The 18973-nt window shown below is 43.3% G+C and overlaps 1 protein-coding gene across 5 annotated transcripts in view; it reads left to right on the top strand.

The window, feature by feature from the left end:
* Positions 1–18973, top strand: part of CNNM2 (cyclin and CBS domain divalent metal cation transport mediator 2) — a 172514-nt gene that overhangs the window by 128336 nt on the left and 25205 nt on the right. For all 5 annotated transcript variants that reach the window (XR_008652175.2, XM_055250424.2, XM_055250410.2 and 2 more), the window contains exons 2-4: positions 11478–11621; positions 16097–16234; positions 18571–18740. Coding sequence is in view for 4 of the 5 variants with exons in the window: in XM_055250424.2 (XP_055106399.1) it covers positions 11478–11621; positions 16097–16234; positions 18571–18740 (452 nt within the window). In the remaining variant the exon portion in view is untranslated. The remainder of the gene's footprint in view (positions 1–11477; positions 11622–16096; positions 16235–18570; positions 18741–18973) is intronic.

Here is an 18973-nt window from a genome sequence, read left to right as displayed (position 1 = left end):
GAACCACCTGGATTAGTTTTTCTCAATGTATAATATTTCTGGTCTTGCTGCATGGAGATTTTTACGGAGAAGTGAAATTCAACCAGTCAATTTTAAAATAACACTCCTGGCTGCTGCATGCACTGTGCCAAGACTGTTTAGCCACTAATGGAGAGGACTTGTCTACTTTGCTTCTCCTGGTTTTAAACAAAGTCTTTTAGAGGTTGACCACCTCAGTGAGTGCTACCTCCCTACTGTCAGAGTTGTTCAAGTGGCCAAAGAGCAGCAGCAATACTGTCATTTACACTAATAGATAAATTCAGGGTCCTGTCCAGGAGAGGGCCGTGTATCAAATAAACCTCTACCCTCACCAAAAAATGTTAGATTTTTTTTTAAAGAAACCATGATTCCATATTCCACCAGTCAGCCTCACTGGCAGACGCATTAGTTCAGGCCTAACCAGAAGTGAGGATGTTCATGGCTGGACTGAAGGAACTGTCCTGCTAGGGAGGTCTGGGCCGGCCACTTATGGGTCAGACTTTGGAATTTTTGGAAGTAGTAAAAGGGGGCTTTTGTCTCCCAGAATAGCAACAGTTATCATTTAAAACCAGTGGCTTCTATATACAGCAAGTGCTTCTATATATATACTCATGTATTGTTTATATAGGACTATTTTAAGATCTGTGTCACATTTTTCTGGTGTATTTTATGGTGGGAAAATTCAATTGGAAAAAATGCAGTTAGCTCTGGTGGGGATGGTAAGGTAAAATAAGTACTTAAAAAAAAAGATACACACAGTTTGTTTTTATTTTTATTTTAGCTTTCAACAGTACAGAAATAGCTAGGTGATAGTTTCCTAAATGAAATTGTATTGCTTCTCCTTAAGCAGGTTTGATTATAGCTCGTGTTCTAATACTAAATTTTTTTTGCTTTTTTTTTTTTGAGATGGAGTCTCACTCTGTCAGCCAGGCTGGAATGCATGGCGTGATCTCAGCTCATTGCAGCCTCTACCTCCCAGGTTCAGTCCTGCCTCAGCCTCCCGAGTAGCTGGGACTACAGGAGTGCACCACCACGCCCAGCTAATTTTTGTATTTTTAGTAGAGACGGGGTTTCGCCCTGTTGGCCAAGTTGGTCTCGAACTCCTGACCTGAGGTGATCTGCCCGCCTCGGCCTCCCAAAGTGCTGGGATTTCAGGTGTGACCCATTGCGCCTGGCCTCTAATACTAGGTTGATCGCCACAGTGGTCAGAAGACTTGCAAGGCACATATCAGCATTCATCCATGTATTCATTACAAAAATTTGAGTGTGTGTTATGTGGCTTGTAATTCAGGGTTTATTTTTCTTTGGGTTTTGCGGGTGTTGAATTGAGAGGGAAATGGATAGGGAAAGGACCTATCTAAAATACTATTAAGGGTAATGTGGGTATAGAGTCCCAGGCACTCCCATAGCCTGGGTACGGTGCGGCTGTGGCAGGGCAGCCCCAGTGGGTTGTGTGTGTTAGGGCAGTGAGTGAGGGGCTGGGGCTCTATGAGGGCTGACCCCGTCCTACCTGCTCTTTGTAGAGGGTGGCATCAAGCTAGGTGTTCTGGGAGAAAGATGAGAAACAAGGAACTTCCAGTCTAGCAGGGAAAAGATCACAAACTTAGTATAAGAAAGAGATGTGGCCAGATGGCAGTGGCTCATTCCTGTAATCCTAGCACCTCTGGGAGGCCAAGAAGGGTGGATCACCTGAGGTCGGGAGTTCAAGACCAGCCTGGCCAACATGGTGAAACCCTGTCTCTACTAAAAATACAAAAATTAGCCAGGCGTGGTGGTGCACGCCTGTAATCTCAGCTACTTGGGAGGCTGAGGCAGGAGAATCACTTGAACCTGGGAGGTAGAGGTTGTAATGAGCCAAGATTGCACCACCGCACTTCGGCCTGCTTAACAGAGTAAGACTCCATCTCAAAAAACAAAAAAGACATGCCTTAAGAGGAATTCAGATGACATAGGAGCTCAAAAATATAAAAGATAATTTCTACCTTTGGGAATAGAACAGGCTTCCTGGTATGGGTGATATTATGCATGGAATTAAGAGCAAGGTAAAAAAAAAAGGATTAAAAGGGCTCAAGCAGAGGAAGGGGCACGTAGAGCCATGGAGGACCTGACTGTGAAAAGTCAAGTTTGGGCGGATGAAGATTAAGAAGGGGAGAGTGGAGGTTGCAGCGTGGCGATGCCTTTGAGCCCTGCCCTAGGAACATTTTCTCCTTAATTCAGTAGCTGGTGGGAAGTGAGCACTGTGCGTGCGTGATGGAATGCTGTGGTTATGTTATGGTGAGTAAGTCTTCCTTTGTGAATGGAGGAGTAGAGAAGAAACAGGAATGTTGGCCATTGGCTAGACTTGGCAGGGGCTGACACAAAGGTGGATCCTGAGTTGATCTGGAGCTGATGGCCTAATCAGGGAGACCATGTTGTAGCACACTGAGCTACAGGTGTGCAGATAACAAGCTGTGGGGTGAGGAGGCATGGAGCTGACTGATTTCACATATTTGAAGGCTGCTGTCAACCTCATCCCTGTCCAGATGTCTCTTCCATCTAAATGTCTCTGACTTATGTAATGTTCCTCCTGTGACATAGTTTGTATGTCATACAGCATTTCCCCTCAGTTTGCCTCTTGTAAAATACAAGATCCAGACCTGAACTAAGATTCCAGATATAGCTAAATACGGGAGGAGAATTGCTTCTCTTATTCTGAAGTTGTGCTGCCCCCCAGTTATCATGACATGCCCTGTTGCTGGACCAGCGTGTGATCTGTCTATCCTTAAGGGACCTGCTGTCAACAAAGAGAAGGGGCAGGAAAGGGAGCCCTACCGAAGGGGCCACATGGAGGGTGTTCCCCTTGGAACCTGAAGTCTGCTGAACCTACTTAGCCCCTCCTCTTATCACCGCATTACCTATTCCCCGCTCCTGTCTCCAGCCCCATCTTCTGCCTCACCCACCCCTGTAGCTGTTGTCAACACCCTGACTCCCACCAGCTCTTCCCGGTGGTAGTTTTCCAGGTATACACAAATGTTAGGTTTCACTGAGCTGTGAAACTTACGCAGCTGTGTGTGTGTACCTATTCATTCATTCATTCTTCACTGAAAAAGAAGAAAAAGAGAAAAGACAAAGATTTCAGGGTTTTAAAGCCTGGGTGATTGGAAATCTAATGGTGTCATGTTCAGATCTAGGGACTCAAAAAGGGAGGTGTTATTTTGAAGAGGACAGCCGAACTGTCCTAATGACAGGCCTTTTCTCTATGGTCAAGGCTACTTGGCAGAAGCAGGCCAGTTCGGGCCTCCCTGTTAGAAGCAGAAAGGGCTCGAGGGGAAAGCACACTGGCCAGACTCTAGGGTCTTCAGCATGTCACTTACACTGTGGCCCTCAGGCCCTTCCTCCACCACAGTCTTTATCTCCAGCATCTTCTGTCGCCAAAATCACCTTTCATGACCTTTCGGCTGCATTTGATACTTTTGACTGCTGTCTGCTCTTTGGGACAGTTTTTATTTTTTGTTTTTTAATGTGGCTTCCAAAACACCCATTGCCTTTTTTCTCCCCTCCCCTTGCTGCTGGCCACTCTTTCTCAAGTCTCTCTTTGGTTCTATCTCAGCCTCCTGACCCAGGAAACTTGGGCACCCCCACGCTTAGCGCTGGCTCTTTTCACCATCCACGGCCTAGGTGATCTCAGTGGGTTTCTGGCTCTGCTACCATCTGTACTTGCTCAGTTTTTATCTGTAGCTTACATGTGTGTCTTTCTCTCTTGAATTCTGGACTCATGTATCTGACATTTCCACTAGGATGTCAAACTTGTCCAAAACTGAGCTGACTTCTGCCTTACTAGACTGATGCCATGCACTGTCCTCCACTGGGAGCGGCAGCTCTGTTCCTCTCATTGCTCAGGCCAAAAAGCAAGTCAGCCTGACTCTCTGATTCTCCTCCACCCCCTATCCAGTCTATCAGCAAATCCTGCTGGCTCTTTCTAAAACACTGTCTATCCAGAATGCAGGTACTTCTCATCACCTGCACCATTGCTCCTGGGCCCAAGCCACCATCCTCCCTGGCTTGGCTTACTGGTAACTTACCGATTGGGTTTCCCCGCCTCAGCCCTTTCCCAGGGCTATTCTCCTCCCACCTGCTGCCAGGCCTTTCCCTGGCCATCCTGTGTTAAATGTCATCCCACCCCTACTGTTGTGTTCTCCACAGCACTAGAACACGACCCGACATGCCTTTTCACTTCAAGGTTTATTCTTCTATTAGTTTTCCCAGAGTCTGCTTCCCTAGTGTCTGTCTCCCCTGCTCGAATGCCTCTTGAGAGCCAGCGCTTGTATTTTGGTCCTTGTGGTATGGGCCTGGCACATAGTAGGCAGTCAGCAGATACTTATGGAACAAATGAATTTGTGCGACTATAGTTCATTGTTCATAGTTCATTCATAGCCTGGATTTTATGGCTTATATATTATGTTCGTATACGTTCTCTCACTCGATCAGTTTGTTCACTTGTAAATCTGACTAAATCCAATTGTAATTATATTTAAAGTGTATTGACTTCCTTGACTGCCAATATGCAAATTGGCTTCCTCTGGAGATCTTAAGTATAGCCATTAAAAGATCATGTCATTTTTTGTTAGTGACATGGGACCTAAATTTAGACTTGGAGAGCTTTTGCTTCTTTTATCACTAGTTCTATAGAACTCCCTCTTTGGAATTTTATTGATTCCTATTTATTGAATTATTATAATTTTATGTTAGTAGATCAGAAATTTAAAAACAAAAGCATATCAGATGCTTCATTTGCTGTCTCCTTGGTTAGTAAGGAGGCCGCAGCATCTCACAACTTCAGGGAAACATGAAGCATTGCATTCTGTGCTAACGGTGCCCCCTGGAGTTGTGCAACGCAGATGTCATGGCGAATGTAAGATGTTTGGCTTGAGTTTCTCATGACGGGGTCTCTGTTTTCTTCCTGCTGTTTGAGTGGCATTTTAGGACCCCACAGGCTCAGTTTGCCTTGTGCTTGCATTATTGGGTCTTCTCGACTACTCTGTGTCACTTTTTATTAGCACAGCTATATCATGTTGTTCTTAATTCCCTTCCGCTACATCCATTACATCGACTTTCTTCCTTAATGTCTGCCTAGTCCCATTTCACTTCATTGACATCAACATTGTCTGATAGCAAACAAGTCCATATTTTCGTCTGGCCATTACAGGTGTCCTTGTTGGCTTAATCATAATAAAAACAGTTATTACCATCAAAATACAAATGGTATCTGTCATTTAAAATTTGAGCCTAGAAGTGTGATAAGGTGGTTAAAAGATGCAAATGTGGTAATCCACTACCATTCTGGGCTGGTTTACCAATTCAGAGAGAATATGCAAATAATGAACTTTAATTTGTGGAGCAGTGGAAGCAGGCAGAGGTAGAAATTTGATCCCAATTCTACCTTGTATAGATTATTTTAGTTGCTTAGTCCATCTCCCAGTGCAGACATGGTTTTTGTAATTTCAGCTGTGCTACTGCCCTGCCCTGAGCACTAGTGGTTATAGAAAGATGGGCAATCTAGGCTGTTCATAATAGCTTGCTTAGGATTCTGAATTTGAGGAGAGATGTATTTGTAAAGCCCTGTACTCTGAAAACAGGCCTGTTTAGATTCCCTTAGGACCAGAAAAGGAGGACAAGGGCTAGGTATTTAAATACCAGAACAGTTCAAACTGCCTGGTGTACAGCAAGATCTCTTACAGCTCGCAAGAAAGGGCCCTCTCGCAAGCCCTGATCGTGACAATTTATGCTTTATTTGATCTATATGCAGTTTATAAAGTTTATTTAGTCTATGCATATTTAAAAGTTTTAGTGTTTAATATCTGTGATTAAATATTTTGCCGACTGCTATATTTTCATTCTTCTTGTTGGAAGTAAAGAATCCATCAGTTTATCATCTTTTTAAGTTTTGGGTTTATTCTTCTATTCGTTTTCCCAGAGTCGCTTTTCTGCTTTCAGTCCTGACTTAATTTTTCCAATGCTCAGGTTAAGAAAGGTCCTATTTGAGCTCGGTTTTGAAAATTTATGTATTGAAAAGTTGTTTATTTGGGAGGCCCATGTGGATCACTTGAGGCCAGGAGTTCCAGACCAGCCTGAGCAATATAGCGAGACCCTGTCTCAACAAAAAATTTAAAAATTAGTTGGGCATGGTGGTGCACACCTATAGTCCTAGCTACTCAGGAGACTGAGGTGGGAGGATCACTTGAGCCCAGGAGTTCAAGGCTGCAGTGAGCTACGATCATGCCACTGCACTCCAGCCAGGGAGTGAGACCCTGTCTCAAAAAAAAAAAAAAAGAAAAAAAAGTTGTTTACATTTTCCTTTTGATTGATCCCTTGACAAGGACTAAAGTCCCTGCAGTGAATGGTTAAGTGAGAAGGTGCATGGAGTCACTGTTCTCCAAAAGCCTGAGTGAAGGAGAGAGGTGTCATTGTTTTTCCTTTGTACTGTGCACAGGGAAGAAGTTTCAGAAAACAGGACTTTTCACCAGGAATTCAAAAGTTAAAAGAATGTGGCCCTGGGACAGATGCAGAAGTTTTAGCCTTGAAACAACTGAACTTGAAGGAAAACTTAATTTTCAGTCTAAGAAGCCTAATTCACAGAAATAATTTCTCCTAGAGTAAGGCCCTTTCCAGCCAAATCTGTCGGTGCTATTGAGCTGGTATTTCAAGTATGTCCATCTGCATTTAAACGAGTTGCTCCAAGACAATCTGATTATACAGTAGTTACTTTGGTGAGAATAGCGCCTCAGTGGAATGGAAACTTCATTTTGAGTCTAATATTAGACCTTGCTTTGGAAAATTCCTTTTAAATGATCACAAGCTGGGAATAGCAAAAGAATTTAACTTTCGACAGACAGCATTCACCAAGAATTTTTAACTGCTTATGTTGGGTCCTTGGGAAAGCAGATGTGAGAAACCTACCGGACCAAGTGGATGAGATGAGAATTGACTTGACCTGATGCAGTGTTTATATCCATTGCTGATAAGTTTCCCTCCTCGTCTCCTCTGCTCAAAATATTTTCATTCTTTGAGTGTGAGCATGCTAGGGATGAAAATTGTAGGACGCCTAATTGTCTAACAATCTAAACTTCTAGGCTTGTAGACATGGCTGCCTAGAAGGGGGTCTGAGGCAGAGCAGAAGCTGACTTAGACTGCCAAGTTAAGAAAGGGCCAACAGATCCGCAGGACCAGAACCAGTGTCTGCGTAAGTGCTGGGAACTTGATCAGATGCAGCCCTTAGAATATTTTTAATGTGGCTGGTTGTATCTGGGTGAACTTACCCAACTTAAAGTGTTAACTAAACTTTATTTAAAGCTCTTGCACCCTGCCCGTCCCCGCCCACCACCACCAAGAAAACACTGTCATTAAACAAAAATTATACAAAAATTAGCTGATTGTGAAGTTTCCAGATAATGCCTACTTTGGCTTCATTTATGGATATGTTTTAGATACTTCACATGCTTTGGATTGGGAAAACCAATATTGTTGTTTGAGAGATGCTATTACTATTTTAAAAGATCTTTGAGATTGAAATGCATCTTTTTTACTTTTTTTTATAGAGATGAGTTCTTACTATGTTGCCCAGGCTGGTCCCAAACTCCTGGCCTCAAGCGATCCTCCTGCCTTGGCCTCCCAAAATGCTGGGATTACAGGCGTGAGCCGTTGTGCCTTGCCTGAGGTGCATCTTCTAATCACTGTGTACATTTAATCATATAGTGGGGTTTTTTCCCTCTAAACTGGTAATAAGTTGATGGTGCCTTAGAATTTAGGAAAAACAGTAATAAAATATCGAGCATTACCACTTAGTGATCACCCAGCCGATTCCAGGCAGTGTCTTTGCTGGGTCCCAGCATTATCTCTGATCTTCACAACAACCCTATTGCAGTAGCAATTATGAGGCTGGCTTTAAAGATAAGGAGACTGAAGCTCAGAAAAGTTATGTTTGCTCATGGTCTTCTGCTAGTAATGGCTAATGAGTGGCCTGCTGGAGTTCAAATCCAGAACTGTTCGACTCATGTTCTTCCCTTGCCATCCTGGTCTCAAGCAATCCATCCCCAAAAGCAGCAGTCTTTAACCTATTTATGCCTAGTGTTCCATTATTGGAACGCTAAGCTTGTGGGAGTTATTTATATTCTACTGCTCAAGGTCATCACCAAGGTCTGATTTTTCACAAAAACTTTGCAACCTGTGACATAAATGGGTTAAACTTTTTTTGGTCTCAGGACCCCTTGAAACTCTTAAAAGTGATTGAGGATCCTTTTATTTATGTGGGTTCTATCTTTTGATATTTACTGTATATGAATTAAAACAGAGACCTTCAAAACATTGGTTGATTTAAAGGACAGTAATCCATTGCATGCTAATATAGTGTTATTAATAAAAATATTTTCTAAAACAAATGGTAGAAGAGTGTCATTGTTTTACTTTTTGCATGTCTAATCAAGCTAAAGGGAAGGCAGCTGGGTTCAGTCTTGTGCATTCAGTCTGTGCAGTATACTGTGTTAGTTGAACTATGTCAGGAGAATCTGGCCTCACACAGGTATGTATTTGGAAAAGGGAGGAGTATTAGCTTTTTTGGACAGTGATGGGTATTCTCCTTTGATATTATGTCAAAACTCCATACATAGTAATTTCTTAAAGGTTAGTTGCAATGTAGAATCTGAAACCATACCAGTAGACCTTTGGACTCTTATATTAACTTTGTTTGGTCCGAAATCTTTACAGAAGAATACTGAATAATATATGCAGGTACTCCCCCTTCCAAATAATATATGTAGATACTCCCATATTCCAGGAAGTAGAGCTTAACTCCCACCCTTGTATGGGTGGGCTAGACTTAGTGACTTGTTTTCAAATAATAGAATTAAGGAAAGGGAAAAATGGGTAACTTTCTAATGGAGAAACCTGGGAAACACAGCCTTAACCAAGTGATGAAAAAGGTGAATGTCAGCAGTGATGTCATATAACCACTGATGTGATGTAACTAGAAAACCTATAACCCAGAATACTCATGGGTGAAGCATCAGACAAGCTCAAATCGGGGGACATTCTGCAGGAGGCCTGACCAGTACCCTTCAATATTGTCAATGTCATAAAAAGCAAAGACCGAAAAACCATCACAGACCAGAGGAGACTAAAGAGACATGACAACTAAATGTGGTGTAGTGCCCTGAACCAGGCAACAAAACAAAGAGGATGTTATAGAAATAATCAGCGAAATCCAAATAAAGTCTGGAGTTTACTTAATAGTAATGTACCAATGTCAATTTCTTAGTTTTGACAAATATATCATGGTAGTGTAAAATGTTAACAATGGGGGAAACCCGGTGAAGGGTTTATAGGAACTCTCTGTACTCTTTGCAACTTTTCTGTAAATCTAAAATTATTCCAAAGCAAGAATTTTTAAAAATCCATTGTTCTGTCTTATACACCAAATGGATTGTGTACTCTTGCATGATTTTGTAACATTGCCATAGTCACTTGGAAAATATTGGTTCACTGAGTTATACAGATCTTCAAAATGTTGACAGATTGCAATATTCAATATTTTTAACAATCATTTGTTAATATCACCAGGAATCTCATCAGAAAAGTCTTTAATTGTTGAGAAGCTATTATGCTCGTGGCTACAAGTCTCCCAAAATTTTAATTTTCTTTTCTTTTTTTTTTTTTTTTTTTTGAGACAGAGTCTCACTTGTTGCCCAGGCTGGAGTGTAATGGCACGATCGTGGCTCACTGCAACCTCTACCTTCTGGGTTCAAGCCATTCTCCTGCCTCAGCCTCCCGAGTAGCTGGGATTACAGGCGTGTGCCACCACACCTGGCTGATGTATTTTGTATTTTTAGTAGAGACAGGGTTTCACCGTGTTGGCCAGGTTGGTCTTGAACTCCTGACTTCAAGTGATCCGCCTCCCAAAGGGCTGGGATTACAAATGTGAGCCACTGCACTCAGCATTTTTTCTTTTTTTTTTGAGTAGGAGTCTCACTCTGTTGCCCAGGCCTGGAGTGCAGTGGCACAATCTCGGCTCACTGCAACTTCCGCCTCCCAGATTCAACTGATTCTCCCACCTCAGCCTCCTGAATAGCTGGAATCACAGACACATACCACCACATCCAGCTAATTTTTGTGTTTTTAGTAGAGATGGGGTTTTGCCATGTCGGCCAGGCTGGTCTCAAAGTCCTGACCTCAGGTGATCCACCCGCCTCAGCCTCCCAAAACGCTGGGATTACAGGCGTGAGCCACTGTGCCCAGCTGAAATTTTAACTTTCTGTTGAAAGCTCCAATTTTATCATTGGCCATTCGCACTGCCTGTTGTTTTCCTTGATGCGACAGGTTCATTTTTGAAAAATGCCTGACAAATACCCAAGTCTATATAACCATAGTTTGTCTAGTAGTCGTCTTTGAAGTAAAAACATTCAACAACGAAAGTGGCCAGTCCAACTTGCAAGTCAATCACAAGAGTCTTTCCTCAGGACAGCTGCCATACTTCAGAATTCAGCAGAAGTGTTTTATGGCAATTCCCATGTTGTCATACAGATTACCAAAAGACAAGTACTCGGGTCAGGATTTAATGAAATTAATGTTAACTGCTTCAGCAAGGACTTTTTTTTTTAAGACAGTGTCTTACTCTGTCGCCTAGGCTGGAGTGCAGTGGCTCGATCATAGCTCACTGCAGCCTCAAACTCCTGGATCCTCCCACCTCGGCCTCCCAGGAAGCTGGGACTGTAGGCCTACATGTCCAGCTACTTTTTCTGTTTTTTTTTTGTAGAGACAGGATCTCACTGTGTTGCCTAGGCTGATCGTGAACCCCTGGGCTCAAGCAGTCTTCCCGCCTGGGCCTCCCAGAGCTCTTGGATTACAGAGAGTGAGCCATCACTCCCAGCCAAGTACATTCTTAAGAGAAGCTACTTCCTTCCCTTTACTGCATGTGTGTTGTGACACAGAACAGTGATCACTAAGTGCAGCTTGCTCCCACTACGTTCATCTGTGCTAAGGTGCCTTTTCACCATCAGTTCAAATTTCAACACAGTGAAAACAGCCAATAGCATCTTAGTATTCTTATGAAAATAGTTGGGCCTCATGGACGTCCTATAAGGGTCTTGGGAATCCCTAGGGCACCATGGACCACACTTTGAGAACCACTCTCTTTAGGTGGCAGTTGCTGAAAGGTTATGCACCAAGAGACATTACCATTAGGAGGCAGAGAAAAATGGTGCAGTGCAATGTATGTGGAGGGTGACGCTCTTCTGGCATAACTTTCTGCCTTTTAATGGCTCATGAAGTTCTTCCATTTGTTTATGATGTCTCAGTACCATTTTAAAATGCTAAAACAGAGATTTTGATAATCCGGCATCTGTTTGCTGGTGTTTTTTACCATATCACATATAACATGTCATTCAGGAAATTCAGAAAGTCACTTCCTAAACTTTTTCTTTTCTCTAAAGGTAAATCTCACCTGGCTATCGTGCAGCGGGTAAACAATGAGGGAGAAGGGGATCCGTTTTATGAAGTTCTGGGAATTGTCACCTTAGAAGATGTGATTGAAGAAATCATCAAATCTGAGATTCTAGATGAAACAGATTTATACAGTAAGTAGCATTGTCTGAGTGTATTTCCCGAAACCTTTGCTTTTTTTGTTGTGCTGTTTGTGAGTCTTCTGACGTTTCTCCAGTTGCTGCCTGTTTATAATGACACATGATGTGTACAGGCCATGCACGACCTGTCGGTATATTCCAGTCCCTTTATCAGAAGGAGCAGACCCTGTAATGTCAAGCAACAGCGTTCTTCTGAACAGCCAGCTGCTTCTGACCACTGATGAGGGCATTACTTGCCCTAAACAGAAAACTACTGTTGGTTTTAAATTTTATTTTACATATGTAAAAAAATCTCTACTAAAATTTCATTTTATACAACTAGGTATATTGTTTTCAGATAAACTTCTGTTTGTACTTTTCATAACTCAAGTACTCTCTAAAGTGAATGGGAGGCCGGGCGCGGTGGCTCACATGTGTAATCCCAGCACTTTAGGAGGCCGAGGCAGGCGAATCACCTGAGGTCAGGAGTTCAAGACCAGCCTGGCTGACATGGTGAAACCTTGTCTTTACTAAAGATACAAAATTAGCTGGGCGTAGTGGTAGTGGTGCATGCCTGTAAGTCCAGCTACTCTGGAGGCTAAGGCAGGAGAATCGCTTGAACCCAGGAGACAGAGGTTGCAGTGAGCCAAGATTGTGCCACTGTACTCCAGCCTGGTTAACAGAGTGAGAGTCCGTCTCAAAAAAAAAAAAAAAAAAAAAGTGAATGGGATTTGTTAAACTGATAGATGACAACTGTTTATACTTTCTTGTTCCAGAACCCTTGGGTCAGGGGTGGAGGTGAGATTTGCAAGTGTAGCTTGCTGGGGCAGCGGGTCGGGGGTGTGGGAAGCAGGATAGGGTAGGATACACAGTAAGAATGTGTTTTTCCTGTTCTCTGCTTTCTCTTTTGGGGAAGGTGAAAGTGGGAAGTGGCTTGGATCAGGGCAGGGTGAGGTAAGTATGGATACCTTATTTGCCCAGGTGTAGACTTGATCCTGAACTGAGTGTTGAACTGAGTCCTGTCTCATTAAAGTGTAAAACATGATTGCTGGACTGTGGAACTTAAATCTTCTTTGGCCGCACTCTTAGCGATGCTCAAGGGTTCCATAAAGCCAGAGATGGCCCAGACCTGAGATGTTTGAGGGTCCCAGGGGTGGGATAGAGAAAGAGCATCTGGGCTCTGTGTATGCTGCCTGGTTTTAAAGCATGGCTTGGCGGAGGGGAAATGGACTGTCTGAGCTTCCCAACAAGCTGGTCATTCAGGATAAAGTCTGCTTTGCTCAAAGCAGGGTGCTTTTTATTCAGTCCTGCTAGAAGGAAACATCCCACATTTTAAAATTGAGAAAGTTCAGGAGGCTGAGGTGGGCAGATTACAAAGTCAAGAGATCGAAACCATCCTGGCCAACATGGTGAAACCCCGTCTCTACTAAAAATAAAAAAATTAGCTGGGCGTGGTGGCACATGCCTGTAGTCTCAGCTACTTGGGAGGCTGAGGCAGGAGAATCACTTGAACCCAGGAGGCGGAGGTTGCAGTGAGCTGAGATTGTGTCACTGCACTCCAGCCTGGTGACAGAGCAAGTCTCTCTCTCCAAAATATGATGATAATAATTGAGAAAGTCACTGGGCATGGTGGCTCACCGCTGTAATCCCAGCACTTTGGGAGGCCGAGGCGGGTGGATCACTTGAGTTCGGGAGTTAGAGACCAGCCTGACCAACATGGCGAAACACCATCTCTACAAAAATACAAAAATTAGCTGGTCATGGTGGCACGCACCTGTGATCCCAGCTACTCAGGAAGCTGAGGCAGGAGAATCGCCTGAACCCAGGAGGTGGAGGTTGCAGTGAGCCAAGATTACACCACTGCACTCCAGCCTGGGCAACAGAGTGAGACTCTCTCAAAATAAATAAATAAATAAAACTGAGAAAGTCTTCCCTGTACCCACAAAAGAAAAAATTTTATACTTAACTAATGACTGTTTTCTGAAAAGGTATCCTGTTTTATCCTCACATCTGAATAGCATTCTTAAAAAACACCCTTTCCCACATCTGTTTTATCCTTTCCTCACTTGGAGGGTCGTCAGAGGTCTCAGAGAATATTATTTGTATGTTTACATTCTTTTCATCCTTTCTCACAAATGACCGTTTAAAAACCAAGTGTGGCCAGGCGTGGTGGCTCATGCCTGTAATCCCAGCACTTTGGGAGGGCGAGGCAGGCAGATCACGAGGTCAAGAGATGGAGACCATCCTGGTCAACATAGTAAAACCCTGTCTCTACTAAAAAAAAAAAATACAAAAATTAGCTGGGCGTGGTGGTGTGCGCCTGTAGTCCCAGCTGCTCGGGAGGCTGAGGCAGGAGAATCACTTGAACCCGGGAGGCAGAGGTTGCAGTGAGCAGAGATCGTGCCACTGCACTCCAGCCTGGCGACAGAGCGAGAATCCATCTCAAAACAAACAAACAAAAAAACAAAAAACCAAGTGTGTCTCTGTATTTCTGTTTCCCCAGGGATAGTACTTACCATTAGGAAGGTGATTTACCGTTTGGGAGATGCTATGTTTGCACTTCAGTTTTATACAAATGTTAGTTTAACTTCTCTTAAGCCTTGATTGGACTGATCTCCTACAGAAGTGTTGCCTAATGTTACTGGCTGGAGATGCTGGACTTGTGGTTTCAGGTTTTTTTTTTTTTTTTTTTTTTAAGACTAAATCTTGCTCTATTGCCCAGGCTGGAGTACAGTGGCACGATCTCACCTCACTGCAACCTCCACCTCCCAGGTTCAAGTGAGTCTCCTGCCTCAGCCTCCCGAGTAGCTGGGATTACAGGGCACCCACCATCACACCTGGCTAATTTTTGTATTTTTAGTAGAGACAAGGTTTCACCATGTTGGTCAGGCTGGTCTCGAACTCCTGACCTCAAGTGATCCACCTGCCTTGGCCTTCCAAAGTGCTGGGATTATAGGCATGAGTCACTGTGCCTGGCCAATTTCAGGTATATTCTTGATCTGGATAGAGATTGGGAGTGACAGCTGTTGCCTTTAGAAAATTATTTTTAAATTCTGTATTGATTTCTACTGTCTGGTTCTCAAAAGAATTGAGAGTTGCAGTCACTTTCTTAGGAAAAGCCTAGTAATCAATCTGTTTTGCTTTATGCAAGAGACAATAATGCAGTGACTCAGTTCTTGGGAAGGAGCAAGCGATTGGGATCTTGTCTTTAAGCTCATTTTTTCTTGATCATTACTTTGTCCAGAAAAATACTTGAAAGATGGTTTTGCAGGAGGTACCTTCCAGGTCAGGAGCTGGCAAACCAAAGCCCATGAGTGCCTGCACTCTGCTTCTGGTGACCTGCAAGCTAAGAGTGTCTTTTCACATCTTAAAATTGTTGCAAGATGGCTAAGTATGGTGGCTCATGTCTGTAATCCCAGCACTTTGGTTTGGGAGGCTGAGGCAGGAGGATTGCTTGAGCCCAGGAGTTCAATACCAGCCTGGGTAACATAGTGAGACTCTGTCTCTGCAAAAAAACTTTTAAATTAGCTAGGCCTGGTGGCTCACACCTGCAGTCCCAGCTACTTGGGAGGCAGAGGTGAGAGGATCACTTGAGCCTTGGAGTTGAGGCTGCAGTGAGCTGCGATTGTGCTGCTGCACTCCAGCCTGGGCAATAGAGCAAGAGCCTATCTCAAGAAAAGAAAAGAAACCAAAAGAAGAACAATTACTTTGTGACATGCAAAAATTATATGCAATTCAAATTGCAGTGTTCATAAAGAAAGTTTGATTGGAAAACAGCCATGCTCCTTCATTTTTCTAAACAGCAGTGTGGAGACTATGTAGACCCACAGAGCCTAAAATACTAACTCTCTGGCCCTTTTCAGAGGAAGTTCGCAGACCTCTGTCCAGATCCCATTCGTATCTGCATGACCTTGAGGATCTTATGGTCTGGAGTAGCAGTGAAGCAAACATATTATTAAAACACTGCTCTGCGAAAGCATTCTTGTTTGTTTCTTAAGGGGGTTTTGTTTGTGTGTTGTCTTTCAGCAGAGGCAAGGGGCCTCTTACAGGCAGGGACACTCCTCCCTTGTGTGTACACAGTAGTGGTCCTTTGCTGGAGGATGGTGACATTGAGCAGCAGTGGACTGTGCACTCCAGGCTGCGCACCCTGTTGCTGTGTGCTTCTGTGGGTCCTGTGAGAGGCTCTGTCAGCATTTGCCTGATGTTGTGCTCACAAGGGCCCCCTACAGACCTTCCTGAAGTACATTCACTAATCAGTCTGCCTGCAGTCACTCGCTGTGGACTGCTTGGTGCCCAGGCCGCCGTGCTGATTTGATGAGGATCTGGCTCTCCCTCCCTCCTTCCCTGTGGCATCTGTGCATAGAGCACCTGCATCTGGAAATACAGTCCAGCCCTTCCAATATATTTTGTCTTTTTCATTCAAAAAGAGCCCTCGTCTCATGGGATGCATTTCTTTTTTCTTTTTTTCTCTCTTTTCATTCCTCCCTTAGCTGACAACAGAACGAAAAAGAAAGTGGCTCACCGGGAACGAAAGCAAGATTTTTCTGCTTTTAAGCAGACAGACAGCGAGATGAAGGTTAAAATATCACCACAGCTCCTCCTGGCCATGCACCGTTTCCTAGCAACAGGCAAGTGCAGCTTATCACAGTTCGAGATCTCTACCAACCCTGGAGCGTGTTTCTCACCCACCACTGACTGGGGTGGGCTGGGGATGGACACTGGGAAATGGGGTGATAAGTAATGCCACTTTTGTGTTTTGTTTTTTTTTTTGTTTTTTTGTTTTGTTTTGTTTTTTTCTTTTTAAATTCTCTCCTCTCCTATGTTCAGTGTCGGCATGAACCCTCTGAGACATTTACCAGGGGTGGACCAGTAACTTAAAATTGGTCTGAAAGGTAAGGATGAATGTTAGTGCCACACTGCATGTGTACAGTAGGCCAGGCCATCTCCTTCCAGCTAGGTCCGTGGGAGAGCCAGCTGGCGGAGCAGGCTGATGGTGCCAGCCTGGCACCAGCTTGTTTGATGGACAATTGAGTCCAATCTCTCTTCAGCTTGTCCTGGAAGCACAGTTGGACATCAGTGGTAACACAGGGGCTGTGATTTGCAAAGAAAACTAGGTTTTCACAATTAAATCTTTATCTTTTATGAGTTTAATGAAATCAAATTCTAAGAACTTTGATATGGATTTCTTGATGGCCTCCTCAGATCAGATTAACTCGAGTCCATTTCAGGAGGCAAGTGTTCATGTTATTTAAACCACCAACCCAGCCGGCACTGACTGCTCCAGAGAGGTCAAGGTTGAACGGACTTAAGATACTGACCAATACTGACCAACCCTTCTCCCATACCCAGATGCTCTCCAGGGTTGAGCTCTGGTGGCCAGGGGAAGTGTGAGAAAGTCTAAAGCATCCAGTGGCTTTAGAAGACATCGGTGTCCCTGATAGGCAGCCAGTGCCTTTCATCTGCATGCAGTAAACTTAAACCATGTTTAAAAGAAGGCTAGCCGCAACCACGTGATGGAATGCTGTTTAACTCTTTAAGGTCGTGTTCTCAGACACATGGAAATGCTCACAATATTATATTTATCACATCAGAAAATATTTATAACTTAATACAAAGTGGGGAGAAACAGAATCTAAAGCTATGTGTACATTAAGATTAGGGTTGTGTTTTTGTGTGTACACACATGTATACACGAGCACACATGCCTGGGCATGGCACTGGAAAGAAATGCTCACTCGATTGCTCAGAACGGTAATCTGAGTGGTTAGCTTATAGTTAATTTTTACTTTCTTCTTTCTTTTTCTGTATTTTCTAAAATTCCTATAATTACTATCTTATTACAAAAAAGTCAAGTTAATACAGAACTTACAGCTTTCATAAATACATAATTAGAAAATAAAAGAACAGACAATGTCTTTCACTTATTACTCTTTTTCTAATTTTGATAATATTGTTCCTCATCATTTAAGAACCACAAATTAAAACTAAACATCTAGGCCGGGCATGGTGGCTCATTGCCTGTAATCTCAGCTCTTGGGGAGGCCAAGGCAGGCTGATTGCTTGAGACCAGTCTGGCCAACATGATGAAACTCTTATCTCCACTAAAAATACAAAAATTAGCCAGGCATGGTGGTGGGTGCCTGTAGTCCCAGTTACTTGGGAGGCTGAGGCAGAAGAATCACTTGAACCCGGGAGGTGGCGGTTGCAGTGAGCCGAGATTGCGTCACTGCACTCCAGCCTGGGTGACAGTGAGACTCCTTCTCAAAAAAAAAAAAAAAAAAAGTTAAAAGAAAACTAAAACTAAATCTCCTACTCTGCTTCTGAGATATCATAGAGTCCAGTTGTAGGATAGCACCCTTCAGTCAGTAATTTTTGTTTTTGTTATTTAAAATAAAATTGCTGTCTTTGTGAATACTTTTGAACATTACTTTTTTTTTTAAATTAGCATGTTGATGTGTGCACATGCCCTGCTCTTATTTCCAGTCTCAACCCTCTTTGTTCCCCACATTCCTTGGGGTAGTTGAGTGGGAGAGGGAGATGTGGGGCACCTGTGTGTGTGCGCTGGCACTAACCGCACCCGATGCTCCTGACCTTGGCTTCTTCCTTTGGCTGTTGGTCGACAGTCAGACTGTTATGGCTTGTTGAGGGGCATCCCGCGCACTCAAGGAGCCCGCTTGCGGTTGATTTTCGTTTCTGTCAGTCAAATTAGTGTACTTTTATGAGGACTGAAGTCAATGATGGGTTGAAAAGGAAAGAAGTAAAAGGAACAAATGTGAGAATTCAGCACTTTCTAATTTCTCCCAGGTAATCTGTCCCCAGTGGATCACCAAACGGAAGCCTCGTCCATTCAAATGCTATCACTTTGACTCCAAGTATTCTTATCTAAACACCTCAATTACTATTAATAGTATAATTTTTCTCTCTCCGTTTGAAATGTAATATCAAGTTGTGTTTATATCTATAGAAGTAGAAGCATTTAGCCCATCCCAGATGTCAGAGAAGATCCTTCTAAGGCTGCTAAAGCACCCCAATGTCATCCAGGAACTGAAGTATGATGAGAAGAACAAGAAGGCCCCCGAATACTACCTCTACCAGCGCAACAAGCCAGTAGACTACTTCGTTCTCATTCTGCAGGTCAGAAGAATTATTCAATAGTGGTTTGCTCTCACTGAGTATCCGTCTTTCAGTTTGGTGTAAGTGAATGGGTGTCACCGTGTACATACTGAACCCTTTCTATAGGGGGTAGCCTTAGACATGGGAGAATTTTATCTTCCTGTTTTCATATCTGTAAAGTAATTCTAATATAAAGCAATGCCAATAGTTACTTTAATTTTCAATACTAAAAGGTACTTAGTAGGCTGGGTGCA

Source organism: Symphalangus syndactylus, chromosome 2 (genome assembly GCF_028878055.3).
Source record: "Symphalangus syndactylus isolate Jambi chromosome 2, NHGRI_mSymSyn1-v2.1_pri, whole genome shotgun sequence".
NCBI lineage: Eukaryota > Metazoa > Chordata > Mammalia > Primates > Hylobatidae > Symphalangus > Symphalangus syndactylus.
The sequence above is the reverse complement of the archived record's forward strand: the minus strand, read 5'-3'. Positions and strand labels throughout refer to the sequence as shown.